Source organism: Rhamphochromis longiceps, linkage group LG23, assembly GCF_057381845.1.
Source record: "Rhamphochromis longiceps isolate RC_006_pf linkage group LG23, R_longiceps_female_GT1.1, whole genome shotgun sequence".
NCBI lineage: Eukaryota > Metazoa > Chordata > Actinopteri > Cichliformes > Cichlidae > Rhamphochromis > Rhamphochromis longiceps.
The window spans coordinates 42,253,690-42,267,482 of NC_140578.1; the positions used below are offsets into that span (position 1 = coordinate 42,253,690).

A 13,793-nucleotide genomic window follows, 5' to 3' on the forward strand; every position below is an offset into this window, starting at 1 on the left:
TTATCACTTTTACAAATGCATCATCTTTGCTATTAGCATTAACATTAATACATTTAATTATACGCAATGTGTAAAATGTGTACCCTAACACACGTGAATGTAATTTGGTGATATGTCTATATACCATCTTTCACCATTCCAGTGTAAATACTGTATATGTTTAGGGATTTGTTGACAATAGTTGTTGGTATTTTTAGTTTAGTTGTGGATTTTATGTGTAGGCCATTAAACAAATGCAAGGGGCAGCTTCGGCTCAGAAAAAAAAACAGCTGATTTGCACTGCAGACCTCACCAAACAAAGCACAAGAAAAAAATATGTTCTGTGTGAAAAAGCTGACCAGCCCAGTCATTGTTCTCAATCACAATGACACAGGTCATCCATGGGTTATAAAGGCAGCCTGGAGCCCACGGCTGCTGCTACAGTGTGACAAAAGTTAGCCGACACAATGGGTAAGGTAAGGATACCTTTTTAAAAAAAAAAAATCCTGTTCCTTTTGTGCTTCTGCATACCTGCATGGACTATTCATCGAAAACCAGTGATGCAGAACCACTTCACGTGTGGTATTTTTTAGCAAAATGTCTTTAATTTAATCAAGCATGCATCCAATTTACCGAAAATCCCTGAATAAACTTCTTTCAGATCATTTTCTACGAGGACAGGAACTTCGATGGTCGCTCTTATGAGTGCAGCAGCGAGTGCGCTGACCTACATTCCCACTTTAGTCGCTGCAACTCCATCAGAGTGGACAGTGGTAACTGGATGGTCTATGAGAGACCCAACTACATGGGCTACCAGTACTTCCTGAGGAAGGGCGAATATCCAGACTACCAGCGCTGGATGGGATTCAACGACTGCGTGAGATCCTGCCGTATGATCCCTATGGTAAGTCTCAGTTGGGCATTTTTGTATTAAAGGTTTCACTGATCTACACTGATGATTGTAATCATCATTTCTGCAGCACCAAGGCACTCACAGACTGATGATCTACGAGCGCCCAGAACTTGGAGGACAGATGATGGAGCTGACAGATGACTGCCCCTCCCTGTATGAACGCTTCCATTTCAATGACATCTACTCCTGCAACGTAATGGATGGCTACTGGATCTTCTACGAGCATCCTCACTACAGGGGACGGCAGTACCTGATACATCCTGGTGAATACAGGAGGTTTCATGAGTGGGGAGGCATGAGTCCCAGGGTTGGATCCATCAGACGCATCATTATGTGAGAATGCCGATGTGAGATATTTCATGTGAAATATTTTAAAAAGTACTACCAATAAACCAAACAAAAGACCAGAGTGGTGTCAGCTGCTTTTTGTTTGTTTTTTTCCTGGTTGCTTAAACTTTTTAGAGTCGTCTGGAATATTTAAGGACTGATTGCTTCTCGTTACCTCTGAAGAAAGCGGCATGAAATGGTCTAAGTCAACACAAACATTTCTTGTCTAACAAACTATTGTTTTACAAGAAGTTTAAATGTTACAGCAAAAAAATGTTTAAACATCAAGGCTGTCTTCTTTTGGATAAAGACATAAACACAAGCAGTTTAAGCCCAGCATATTTATTGAGAAGAGACAAAGGAACAAGGTTCAGAAGGTTTTAATTAAAGTCGGTGATTCGCCTGAGAGAGCCGATCCTTGGACTCGCACCGCCCCAGTCACTGTATCTGCGGTATTCGCCAGGTCTCAGGTAGTAGGTCCTCCCCCTGTAGTTGGGCTGGTCGTACAGCAGCCAGTGGCCGTCTACCACATTGCACGAGTTAATGTCAGACATACGGAAGCGGTCCTGGACGTTGGGGCAATCGTCGCTCACCTCCTGCATTTGGCCGGCCATATCTGGACGCTCATACAACTTGATTTTGTAGGAGCCCCGGTGCTGCAGAACAATGTTTATTAGTCAGACACTATGGAAGAGTAAAACAGTCCATCTAAGACAATCTAATGGAAAAACATCCTTAACCAAAAAGTTCTTCTTCAGTTTATGTTTCTTTTGTGGAGCAGGGACGACCAGATGGTCCCAGCATCTGAGCCAACTGGATGTGGGGAACCAAATATGATGAAGGTTTTGGTCAAACATTAGCTGTCAAGGATTTATATTCTGAAATGTTCCCCAAAACTAAATTTATATCAATTTTATTCCAAGTTGTCTAATAATAATGACAGTTCCTTTACAAAGTTTGTGTTAGAGTTTCTACCTGTTGATCCAAGTCAGCCTTTATTTTACTTTAGCTTCTTCATTTTGTTACTTTGAGTTTTATTAATAATTTATTGAGCACATACATGTCTTCTTTCTTTGACCTTGCTTTGTACTCCAATAATTCAACAATTCAACATGCCCACTTCTAAATAATATTAACTCATTGCATCTTTAATACAATCTTATGCTTACCATGGGAATCATGCGACAGGAGCGAATGCAGTCATTGATTCCGATCATGCGCTGGTTGTCGGAGTACTCCCCCCTGCGCAGGAAGTACTGGTGGCCAAGATAGTGAGGTCTGTCATAAACCATGAAACAGCCGCTCTCCACCCGGATGGAGTTGCAGCGGTTGAAATAGGGGTGCAGGTCAGCACAGTCGCTCATGCACTCATGGTGCCGACCCTGGAAATTTCTGTCCTCGTAGAATATGATCTGCAAATGTATTTCACAGCATTCGCAAATTTTTAGCTCCTTTTTCATTCAAGCTCCTAGCTCAAGGTTAATGTTTTGCTTTGGTTTTTAATTCTGTATTTTCAGTAACATAATAAACTTACCTTTCCCATTGTTATTTTAGTGGGGGCCCGACTGATGCTCAATAGATGCCCTCTGTGCTGCTGTCCTTTTATATAAAGTAGCTGTGTGATGGCACAGCATAAAGTATTGTCATCCAAATAGGTTTTATAAAACAAATCTGGTTATGTATAGCGACGCACTGCAGTGTGATGATGAGTTATTGTTGTCCACTTTTCACACGTTCATCACTATTGATCAAAACACCATAGTTTGCTAGTGCCCCACGGGTCAGTGATCACATTATGTGCAAAACAACTGCGTCCTTCTCATTCAAATAGATTCCTAACTGTACAAATGCCAGGGTCGGAGCAAGTATTTTTCCTGAATTTTGTCATTCAGGGATCCTGGACGGCTTTGAGGGGCTAAAGGCTACAGTTTTTTGTTTGTACCTCAGGCTGTTTTGGATAATCAATAATTTCTACAACGAAAAATGATTAAATCTTGTCATAAACTTGTTTAAGGGATAATTAAATCTACCTTTACCGTTTTTTAATTGATTTTTTTTTTATCTAGCCATAATCACAGAACTGCTGTGGCCCTGAGTGTAATGTAACAAATGTTAGAGCTAAATAGCAAATATAGATACACTAAAGCCTCTACTGAAATTGTGAACATCAGTATTTGTGTTTGTATTGACATCAGCATTGCTACAGTGCCCAAGTATAGTGTTTAGCTTGGACATTATGTCATCTTTGCATATATTTCAATCATTTATGGAAACAGGCTACACTGTTGTTGAATTAATTATTCAATTTTTAGGTTTGCTGATGTTTACTGTGGGTTTTTGAATGGAGGCTTCGCAAAGTAAGCGCTGCCGTGTACACCCCCATTTAGGGCCTATGATAACGCATGCCTGTACGTGATGATAACAGAAACACTAAATCCAAATCCTAGCATTTTTATGGTATGGGTCCCACTCCGTTTCCATGAAATGGTTCGTGTTGGGGCAGCTTTAGAAAGAAAACTTCAGTAAAGCAGAAATTTACATTACTGCCTGTATTTTCTATTGACATTTGACATTTTTTTCATGTAAACCTGTTATTCATCCAGTATTATTTGTCAGTTGATATTATTAATAAAGATTACAGCATTGTATATACACATGATACACAGTATTGACAACAGTTTGTTTACATTGTTTGTTTATCTATATAATGGAGGGAAATCCAAGCCAAAGCTTCAGTATGCCAATTTCACTATTGTCCATGTAAGGCCTAAAAGTGACATTATAAAGTATGAAGCAGTTAAAAAAATAATAATTATTGATTAAGAGCCTGGGAGACTGTGTAGTGTAGTTTGCTCCCTTACACTAAGCTTGAACAGGAGACCTTAAATATGATGCTGTTTGCCACTTCTGGGTCACAGAATCTATTTTAATGTGTTGTAATATGTGTATTACACATATGTGAAAGCTTACTTTCAGTTTTACAGCAGGTAAAGCAGATCTTGAAAACTGGAAAAACTCTGAAAATGACATAAAAACAGTATAATGCTACTTATGCATAGACACACAACTTTTTTTTTTTTTTTAAAAACTTCAACCTAAGGTCACGAGACTCCATCTCTTGTTATTCTAATAAGCTGGCATTTTGTTGGCTTTGCCACTCTGCCAAGGCCTTTATCCCATTCATACACATAAAATCCCTGATTCATCAGTGCCAGACTGCTCCATTATTCAGCTGCAATTATCCCATACGGTGGCCACACATATAATGTCTAGAGTTTACAAATCCTTCCGAGCATTTAAAAAACTATATTCATCCCATCTGTGCTAAACTGATGTATGCAGATTTCATATTCATAATGCAAATCCTGTGTTACACACTCAATTTGAAAGATTTGCTCTAAAAGGCACAAATCCTTTGCACTGTGATCATTGCTTTAGAAATGGAAAATTAATATTAAGTCATCTACAACTTCAAAACATTTTAATTTGATATTGTACATTTCAAATCACAGACCCAATAAAGGATTTTTAAGACCAGATAATCTGAAACTTTGTCTGATATTTTTTCTTCTTGCTTCTTAAAATATAAAAAACATGTCCCACATTTGTTATGTGTAGTTGTTTATTTACACTTTAAGTACACTTTGCCTGACTGCTTGGAGCAACTGGTTGTTTTGTTTGTGGCAAACAGGGAAGTTACAGAGTGCCCTCTTGTGGACAAACTGTGCAATGTCAGCAATGATAACACAGTTGAAGGGTGTTTCCCCCCCCCAACTCTTCTTTACTTTTATCATTTTCACTTATTGGCTGTTCTAAATCCTGACACAGATACATATATGCAAATAGCGATTACAAGCCAATAACATTAATCTACCGATAAATCAGTCTGGCTTTACTTGATTTTTTGACCCATTTACTTTAAATCTGCACATTTAAAACATGCTGTTATTTTAAACTGTTAAATATTCCCATTTTCCATCCTTTCAGGCACCACTTCAGAATCGCTGCCTACAAATGGAAACAACATGGCGACTACACCACAGGAAACATTTATTACCACTGAAGAACTTAAAATTATGTGAGAACAAAACAAGCTTTGGTGGTCATGTGACATTACAGAGCTATTTTTTTTTTTTATTATTTCTCAGTTTTACAGTTTGCTTTAAGCTTGAAAACCTCAAGCAAAATACAGAACAAAAGCAAAGAAAATGAACAAAGACGATCAGCAACGTCATAAAACCACACAGACAATTTTAAATGTATAAAAACTAATTTGTCTATTTTAAATGACTAAGCACAAATAGCTGGAATTGAACAAATTACTATAAAATTGACTGTTAGATTTGATATAATTCATATTTAAGTTGAAGTCCAAATTTCAGTCCATGAAGGTCATGACTGGACTGTAATGACTGTAATCTTGAGGGTACAACTTATTACTGCACATGAACATCTTCAGCTTTTATTTTGATCAAGTCAAGATATGCTATGAATACTTATGTGTTTTCACACTAAAGTAAATACTTGTTACTGGGATACTTCACCACTGCTACTATTTGTGCCTAAATGTAAAAAAACAAAAAAACAACAACAAACAATACAGCGTAAGAAAAGAACCCCACTGTAACAGTAAATCTCAGTCATCTGACTGCACAACTAGATGAAAGCTTACCTTTATTGTGTTGTAAGGCTGAGGTTTATCAGCTACCCATAGGGCAAAAAGGAAGTGACTAAAATTAGATGTGTAACTCGTTTCTCTTGTAAAGCCCTCGGTGGATTTAGCCTACATTTGACATTTGGGGAGTGTGAAACATGGAGGCGTCTGGAGGCTCTATTGATTCTGGCAGATGGTGGTATTCCTTGTGGTGGATGTGGCGGCGGTGTCTTGGCTTGTGATGGACCCACGAGGGTGAAAACCTTAGATTCTGCAGAGGGAGGAAAAAAAATAAAAATAACACACTATGACTCAGTGAACACTATTACACTAACCATGACAGAGTCAGAGGAGAAGCAGTGGTACAGTCTGACACTGGGTGTGCAAGAAAATAATTTCCTCATTTAGACTCCATCTATCTAACTTGTACTCTTACTTTGGCATCTTTATAACTTGGGACCATCCAAGAAACACCATACAGAGAAAGCAATCTGGTGATATATAAGAGTGCTAGCTATAAAGACACTCTTACTTATCACCTGCACCTGAGCCCTCCCCTACTCAGACACAGAGACCTATTATTATTTTCTTTACTTACTGTCATATATAATTTGCTGTAATGATGGATGTTCACATTAAACATGGCCAAAGTTTAAAATAATCATGTTAGTATACAAGTTAAACCCTCTGAACCAGATGCTAAGGCTTCAGACTGGTCTAAATACTGGTTGTGCAGGGGTTTTTTTGCCTCTTGGCTCTTTATGATGTCAACGAGAGCACAGACGCTCTACCCACCTGCTGCGAGGACCTTTTATTTATGAGCTGGCTTACAGGAGGGATATCCATTTCTTACCTTTCCAGGGTCATGCTGCAGAACAGCAGGTGCCATTTCTTCTGCTCTCTGAGGATACACTGGGTAAACATGCTGCACTGTTGGCTCAAGAAACTGCAAGCGTAGAAGAAAAGGACAGAGTAAGTGCCTCCTGAACAGCATGTTTCCTCAATAGTCATGACAGAATTATAATATGGTACGTTACTTCATTTTGCACACAAGCTACAAATATAGCAGAAAGATCGAAGGCATTTTACAGTCATGTATCATGTCTTATCTAACAAAATAAAACATACTCAAGGGAATAGATACAGTTAAATAAATGTGCAACATTTTGGTCTTCCTTGATGAATCTGCACCTCCACTGTGGAGTCCTCCATGAACAACACAGGTGGCTGAACAGAAACTCCATCAGCAGGCAGGTAAACATATTGTGACTGCTGGGGGTACAAGACTGCATAGGATGGCATCTGCCACTGGAGAACAGACATCAAGAACAGGTCAAAACTGGCCAAACGCTCCTGAACTGAAGCTAAAGTCAAGCTGCATTTTGCCTACCTGGGGTGTATTCCACTGATACTGGTTTGGCATGCACTGCAGTGAGAGTAGGCAGAAAGAAAGTTTGCTGTTAAATAACTTGCTGTGCTTGTTAAATGGCACCAATGGGAGAAATGATTGGATCCCTGAAAGGCTGAGCTGACCTGGTAGTGGTGACTGGATAGTTGCTCATACACAGGCTGATAAGGATGGGGGCCCATTGGCGAAGATGGCGGCTGGAAGAAAGTCATCAATCATGCAAATATTTAAAGTTAGAAAAGAGCTTCTGATTCATCTGCGTTACTGCAACTATAACTGGAGATGCAAGTTTGGTCTTTGTGGGTATAAATTTGTCTCTTTTAGAAAAGACACCACAAACGCATGAGCTCTTATTAGACCAGCTCCCTTGGATAAACTGGTTAAAACCAAATTGGCATTTATAACAGCTGATTAGGGTGGTGGTGGTGTATGTTATTATGTTGTTAGTTTTGCATTGCTTAGTTTGTCCACTAGAGGGAGCTACACCACAAACTACTACCAGCTGAGGCAAACTGAGCATAAAATCAAGCCTTCTGCATAGTACTGAAAGTGTTAAATGGGTGTTATATGAGCACTTACAAGCCACTGGTAGGAAGGAGTATTTATGTTGGAGCAGTGGAAGTAGGCAACTCCATTATGGTAAGTGTAGGGAGAGCCTGTGGATGTGGTCAGGTAGAAGGTCCCATAGGATGTTTGCTGAGACATGGCAGGTTCAAGGCTGGCTGTAGAGGTGCTCTTTGCTGAGAAAAGAATGAAACCACAGAACCATGATCTGGTGTCTTTAGCCATCACAAGAAATGTGCCTGTAAAAGCTGGACCGACCGTAAGCCTGAAATTTAGTACTCCAGTTATCACAATTATTTTAGAACTGCTGATAACAATTAATCTACATGTTCAAACACCTGCACTACTGGACCGTCAACCTACTTTGACTTGAAGGTTGATGCTTTCGAAAAGCCGGACCAACACTGAGTTTCTTGTCTTTGAAAGTGACTCCATTAGTCTGTAACAGCACATAAACAAACGTACAGACAACAAATTCTAGTCAGATTACTTGCATGATTATATGCATGAAATATTCCAAAGCAAGACACTAAACTACTTACATTGTTGATGATTTTCAGAGCATCTTCTTGGGTTTCAAATGTAACAAACCCATATCTGTTAAAAAACAAAAGGCAGAGCGTGTTTTACTGTGACAGTAAATGTGTAAATAACGCTTATAACTCTTAAAGTCAAAGCTGAGAAAATCAGCTGTGCATACTTTATCATTCAGTCGCACTCTGTGTATGAGAGGAAAAAGACAATGAACTCACCCCCTCGACACTCCTGAATGATCTAAGACAATCTTCACCTCTTTCACTGTGCCGTGTTGAGAAAAAATGTGCCGCAGGTCACGCTCATTGACCTTGAAACACATTAGTTTGGTTCATCATTGCCAAAGAGCTTTTAAATCATGGTCTGAATCATTTGCTCTACATTATTTCAGCAGCCCTCACCCTGTAGTCAAGTCCCCCAACAAAAATCCTGTTAGGGATCACGTTGCCAAAGGTGGTGCTGTGGTCTGTCAGGCTGTCAGCATAATCATCTGGAAGTAGCACATCACTTAGGGAGGAACTGCCCCCGCTCTGGGAAAAAAACAAACACCAAATATAATTTTGTGTGAAAAGTTTCATGTCCAGCTTTCAAGCCAAGAGCAATTATTTTATTTCTCCTACCAAAATTTCTGTATTTATGTGTACATTATTGTGCAAATGTAAAGTGGAAAATACATATCTCTGTTCACTCAGGCCCAAAGACAGCGTGTACTGGTCTTACTCTGGGCCAGTAAGAAGCTTTACACGTAATGAGGTTGGCCTGATTTTTTAATTTCTTTCCCAGAAAGTAGTCAAGATTATGAGTATTAAAACTTAAGTGCTACACTTACTGGACAGTTTATTAGGTACACCTTGCCAGTACTGGGTTGGGCCCCTTTTTGCATTCATGGCACAGATTCGACAAAGTGCTGGAAACACTCCTCAGAGGTTATGGTCCATATTGACATGACAGCATCACACACATCCATGATGTGATTCTCTCATTCCACAACATCCCAAAGATGCTCTTTTAGATTGAGATATGGTGAGTGTGGAGATCATTATAGTATTGAGTCAGGCAGGCTGTGGTGTTTAAACAATGGTCACCTGGTACTAAGGGACCTGAAGTGTCAAGAGAAAGGCATTGGGACAGTCCTCAGCCCAGGCAAAGGTTTTCCAGTTTTCTTGAGCCCCTGCACACTGCAACCTCAGCTTCCTGTTCTCAGCAGACAAGAGTGTCACCGTGTGTGGTCTTCTGCTTCTGAACCTCATCTGCTTTAAGGCTCAAAGTGGTGCTCCTTCAGAGCTGATCTTCTGTATACTTTGCTTATAACGAGTGTTTATTTGAGTTACTGTTGCCTTCTCTCGGCTCAAAGCAGTCTGCTCATTCTCCTATGTCCCCTCACCTCAAAAAGGCATTTTCACTCAGAGATTCCCCCTCACAGAATATTTTATCTTTTCCAGACCATTTTCTCTAAATCCTAAACATGGTTTTGTGGGAAAATCCCAGAAGATTAGCAGTTTCTGACACACTGAGACCAAGAGGTGCAGCAGCAGGATTACTTGTTCAGTGACTTTGAGTCACTTACTTGCTCTGTGATTGGCTGATTACATATGTGTCTTAAGGAATAGGTAACTAGCTTTACTTAAAGTGGCCAGAGATTATGAATCCCACTTCTATTTACACAACCTGACTCGTAAAATGAATGTAGCCATGTTCACAAGGAAATTCTGCTCTAAAACTTAACACTTAATCAAAACTAACAAAATAAATAATTAAACAGCAGGTTCTTAAACCAAAGTAGATGTACCTTCAACCTTTATACACAAGAAACAGCCTCTGGGCTGGGTAACAATTCAATTCCTTTAAAGATTCACTTCAAATGTCCAAAGAATATGGAGAAAAATTGTCAGGAAGATACAACACAGTGAAAAATGATTAGCAATTAACTTAATCAGTATATTTCCCTATAGTTTAAAGGATTGTGTGCAAATTGAGAAAAAAAAAGTTACTCAAACAGCACGAACTTTTTAAAATTATCTTCAACGAGCATTAATATTTCTCAGGTAAAAATGGTTTAAATCGTGTAAACAGCATGCCCCATTAAAGTGTAGTTAACGTCTTAGCTACTTTGAACTAACCTATTTAGCTAGCATGTTGCCAAGTTATATATATTGCACAAGTTAATTCCAAGTTAATTAGCATTTTTCTTAATGTATTTTTCACGTAAACTAAGATTATAACCAACAATTTATTGGAAATAAAGTAGCTCAAAAGTATCGAAAACTAACTGTGATAAAGTTTATATCACATAACATAACCCAGCATTACTTACTTACCTTAGCTCCGTTAGCTGTTAGCTAAAATAATTGCTCGCAAAGCGGCAAGGGCAAACTTGGCAGTGCACTCACCTTTTGGCTCTCCGCTTCCATAGCCATATTATTCTGAAGCTAAAAAGATAAATGCACGTTACTGCTCTGATTAACGGTGGCCTATTCACGATTTGGCTAATGGTTGTTACACAGCTTCATTGCTCCCCTCCGACCGTTAGGTTAGGTTAGCCTTCACCACTCACACGAACTATGACCTCATCAGTTGGTTTGTGTATCTCGGAAAGCAACGGGTGAATACGTAACATTTTTATTACTTACTCTAAAAGTTTTTTTTATTGTCTCCCATTAAACTATGTATGAAGGCGTGTTTTCACCACAGATTATTATTTTTTATTTAATTATTTATTTATTTTGTCTTAAGTCAACATTGTGGGATATTATCTAAAAAAAAAAACCACTTAATAACTCAAAATTTCAAGGTATCAAATTTTCATGTATTTTGAAACAGTCAACACAAAAAGGTTAAGAAAAAAAAAGCATTAACAGAATTCAGTGGGCTACATACTGAACTTAGAAACCCACATCCTGTTGTGCTACTATCAGTCAAATCTAGTACCAATATCGACACTGGTATCGATATTTAATGATAATGATACGCCCACCTCTAATGTACGCTCTTATTTTAACTACAATAATAAGTCATATAATTTAATTTAAAAAAAGAGACGTTAAAACAAGTTTTAATTTTTCTTTTACGTCTTAATAATTCCAGACAATATAATTTTCATAATAATAAAAGAAATCCTTTCCCGGCTTCTTTCTCACCTTTTATAGAGAAAGAATAGCCACAATGTCCTGTTTGGTTTTAGGTGGGGAAATGTGCTCATTTTAAACCTAAAATGTGCTTAACTGCTGAATCCTTTCCTGATTTAAAAAAAAAAAAAAAAAATAATGGGCATGGAACAATTTTGCTGTCCTACTTCAGTCCACGTTTGTTGTATTAAAAAGTACAGTACTAAAACGTGGCCACATAGAGGCGCCATTTCTCTGTTGCTAAAAAAGGCATAGGTAGTCACAGAGACCCAGGGCGCATCGGAATCAAGCATGTTCTTCTCTTTTCTTTCTATTTGAACTATGAAAGTGAAAATTTTGTTAAATGTGAAATATTGCCAAAGAAATCTGTCTACAAAGTTCACAAATATCTCATCACTGACTGAATCCCTTTGTGCTGATTAAACACACACAGCTTATATTTCCACTTAAAAATCTTTTTTTGTTTTTGTTTTAATGTGTTTTAATATTATTTTCCTCGCCATTAAGAGCTGCATGAAAAACTAGAATAGAGTGACTTTTCCACATTTCCACATTTCTTTCCTCTCTTGATGCTTCAGGAGCCACTTCAGATGTTGAGCAAAATCCTCACGGAGCCATAATTTGTCTATGATTGGCTGCAAAGTGTTCTGAAACGCCATCATTTGCATCTCGTGCCCCCCCACCACCACCTTTTTATGCTCCTCCCTGGGACCACAACAAAGTGACACTGAACACTGCACAAAGTCTTCAAGAGCTGGAGGGTGGTGGTGGTGTGGGGGAGGGGGGGGGCAACCAATTCATACCTAGTAATACTAATAGTGAATGAAAAACACACAAGCAGGAACAGGATTTGCCTTGAACACATCCATATTATTATGAATAAATGTGCAAACACAGTTTATAATCCACTCAGTGTGTAATTCTTCTCAGTCTGTGTTGCACATTTCCCACCATTACACCCTTCTGTCTCTGGATTGCTTGCCCTCATCTGAGTAATGTGGGCCACACCATTACTTGTCATTCATTTCCAGCTTTCCTTAATTGCTGGGGTGAATTTGCCAACGAAGTCTGACTGTGCAAAATGAGAAGGGCATGTTTGATAATTACAGCAATTTACGAGCTAAAAGTCCTTTTATACTCCACAAAGATCATTTAAGACACAAGTGCTGTCAGGGCAACTCGCCTGGCTGTTTGAGTTTTCTCTGGAAACAAAGGAGAGTGAAGGTTTTATTCTTTGACTGTTTTAGTTTGTCGCTTTGTATTGACTACCTTCATTTCCTCTTAATATAAATTTTCCATGTTATACATTATTTTTCCCCCCACCCTGTCATTGCTAGGGAATGTTGTGCGTCAGAAGCCTTTCTATCACTGCGTTTCAAGATTCAAGACTTTTTATTGTCATCAGACCGACAAATTAGGACAATTCTCCAACACAGGGTTCCAAAAAAGGACTTGAATAACATAAATAAATATATATACATATATACACATACATACCCACATATATATCTGCTCATACATACACCCATATCTATCTATCTATCTATCTATCTATCTATCTATCTATCTATCTATCTATCTATCTATCTATCTATCTATCTATCTATCTATCTATCTATCTATCTATCTATCTATCTATCTATCTATCTATCTATATATATAGATATATAGATATATATATACATACTCAGTTAGATTGGGACGTTATATTGCACTGCTGGACTGAACATGAGTTATTTGCATGCCATGTGTATGTTTATGTAATGTATATATGTTTTGCGATCATTTCAACCTTTAATTGACTTAAATCAAACAAAAATGACCTCAGATGAGTCTGAATCAGACACAAACTGCTGACTTGACGTTCAAATGCAATATTCATTGTGTCATCTGTCTTACATCGGAGTGAGTAATTTGGCCCAAAATGAGCCTCGCGCTGGAGGGGTGCAGGCTTTGCCAAATGCAGAGGAAGAGGGCTGGTTTTAATCTAGAATATAAGGTTTGGAGGTAGCTTATTTGTCATCAAACATATTGATATGAAAATGACAAAAAGCAGCATTTTCTGTTTGTTTATTTCAGACTAAAAATACTGAGGTAAGTGTTCCAAAATAAAATCAGTTGTGCCTCACAGAGATTCAAATCTATCCACTCTTGGTTTTGTGACAAACAAGAGGTAGAGAGTAAATAACAGGCATGGAAGAAATAAAAATGGAGGTCAAATATCAGGTCAGACTTGCATTCCCATTGAAAAAAGGGCCCGTTTTTACCTCAGTCGGTCACTCAGTCAGA

At 38.4% G+C, this 13,793-nt stretch overlaps 3 protein-coding genes across 3 annotated transcripts; 1 reads left to right on the top strand and 2 right to left on the bottom strand.

Annotated features, from left to right (window-relative positions):
• The first annotated feature begins 409 nt into the window (after positions 1-409).
• LOC146642687 (gamma-crystallin M2-like) lies at positions 410-1,232 on the top strand. Its single transcript, XM_085399242.1, has 3 exons — positions 410-455; positions 641-883; positions 960-1,232. Exons 1-3 carry the CDS (start codon positions 447-449, stop codon positions 1,227-1,229), a joined length of 522 nt encoding a protein of 173 aa, XP_085255368.1. The 5' UTR covers positions 410-446; the 3' UTR covers positions 1,230-1,232.
• Positions 1,233-1,565: 333 nt separating this feature from the next.
• Positions 1,566-2,762, bottom strand: LOC146642688 (gamma-crystallin M2-like). Its single transcript, XM_085399243.1, has 3 exons — positions 2,754-2,762; positions 2,389-2,631; positions 1,566-1,875 (listed from the first exon to the last, which is right to left on the bottom strand). Exons 1-3 carry the CDS (start codon positions 2,760-2,762, stop codon positions 1,600-1,602), a joined length of 528 nt encoding a protein of 175 aa, XP_085255369.1. The 3' UTR covers positions 1,566-1,599.
• Positions 2,763-4,991: 2,229 nt separating this feature from the next.
• LOC146642689 (protein boule-like) lies at positions 4,992-10,913 on the bottom strand. The gene is made up of 11 exons (XM_085398806.1): positions 10,770-10,913; positions 8,781-8,909; positions 8,598-8,689; positions 8,388-8,442; positions 8,209-8,284; positions 7,861-8,021; positions 7,407-7,478; positions 7,264-7,299; positions 7,065-7,181; positions 6,727-6,819; positions 4,992-6,144 (listed from the first exon to the last, which is right to left on the bottom strand). The coding sequence occupies exons 1-11, from the start codon at positions 10,794-10,796 to the stop codon at positions 5,998-6,000; spliced, it is 1,005 nt and encodes a 334-aa protein (XP_085254932.1). The 5' UTR covers positions 10,797-10,913; the 3' UTR covers positions 4,992-5,997.
• Between the last annotated feature and the right edge of the window lie 2,880 nt (positions 10,914-13,793).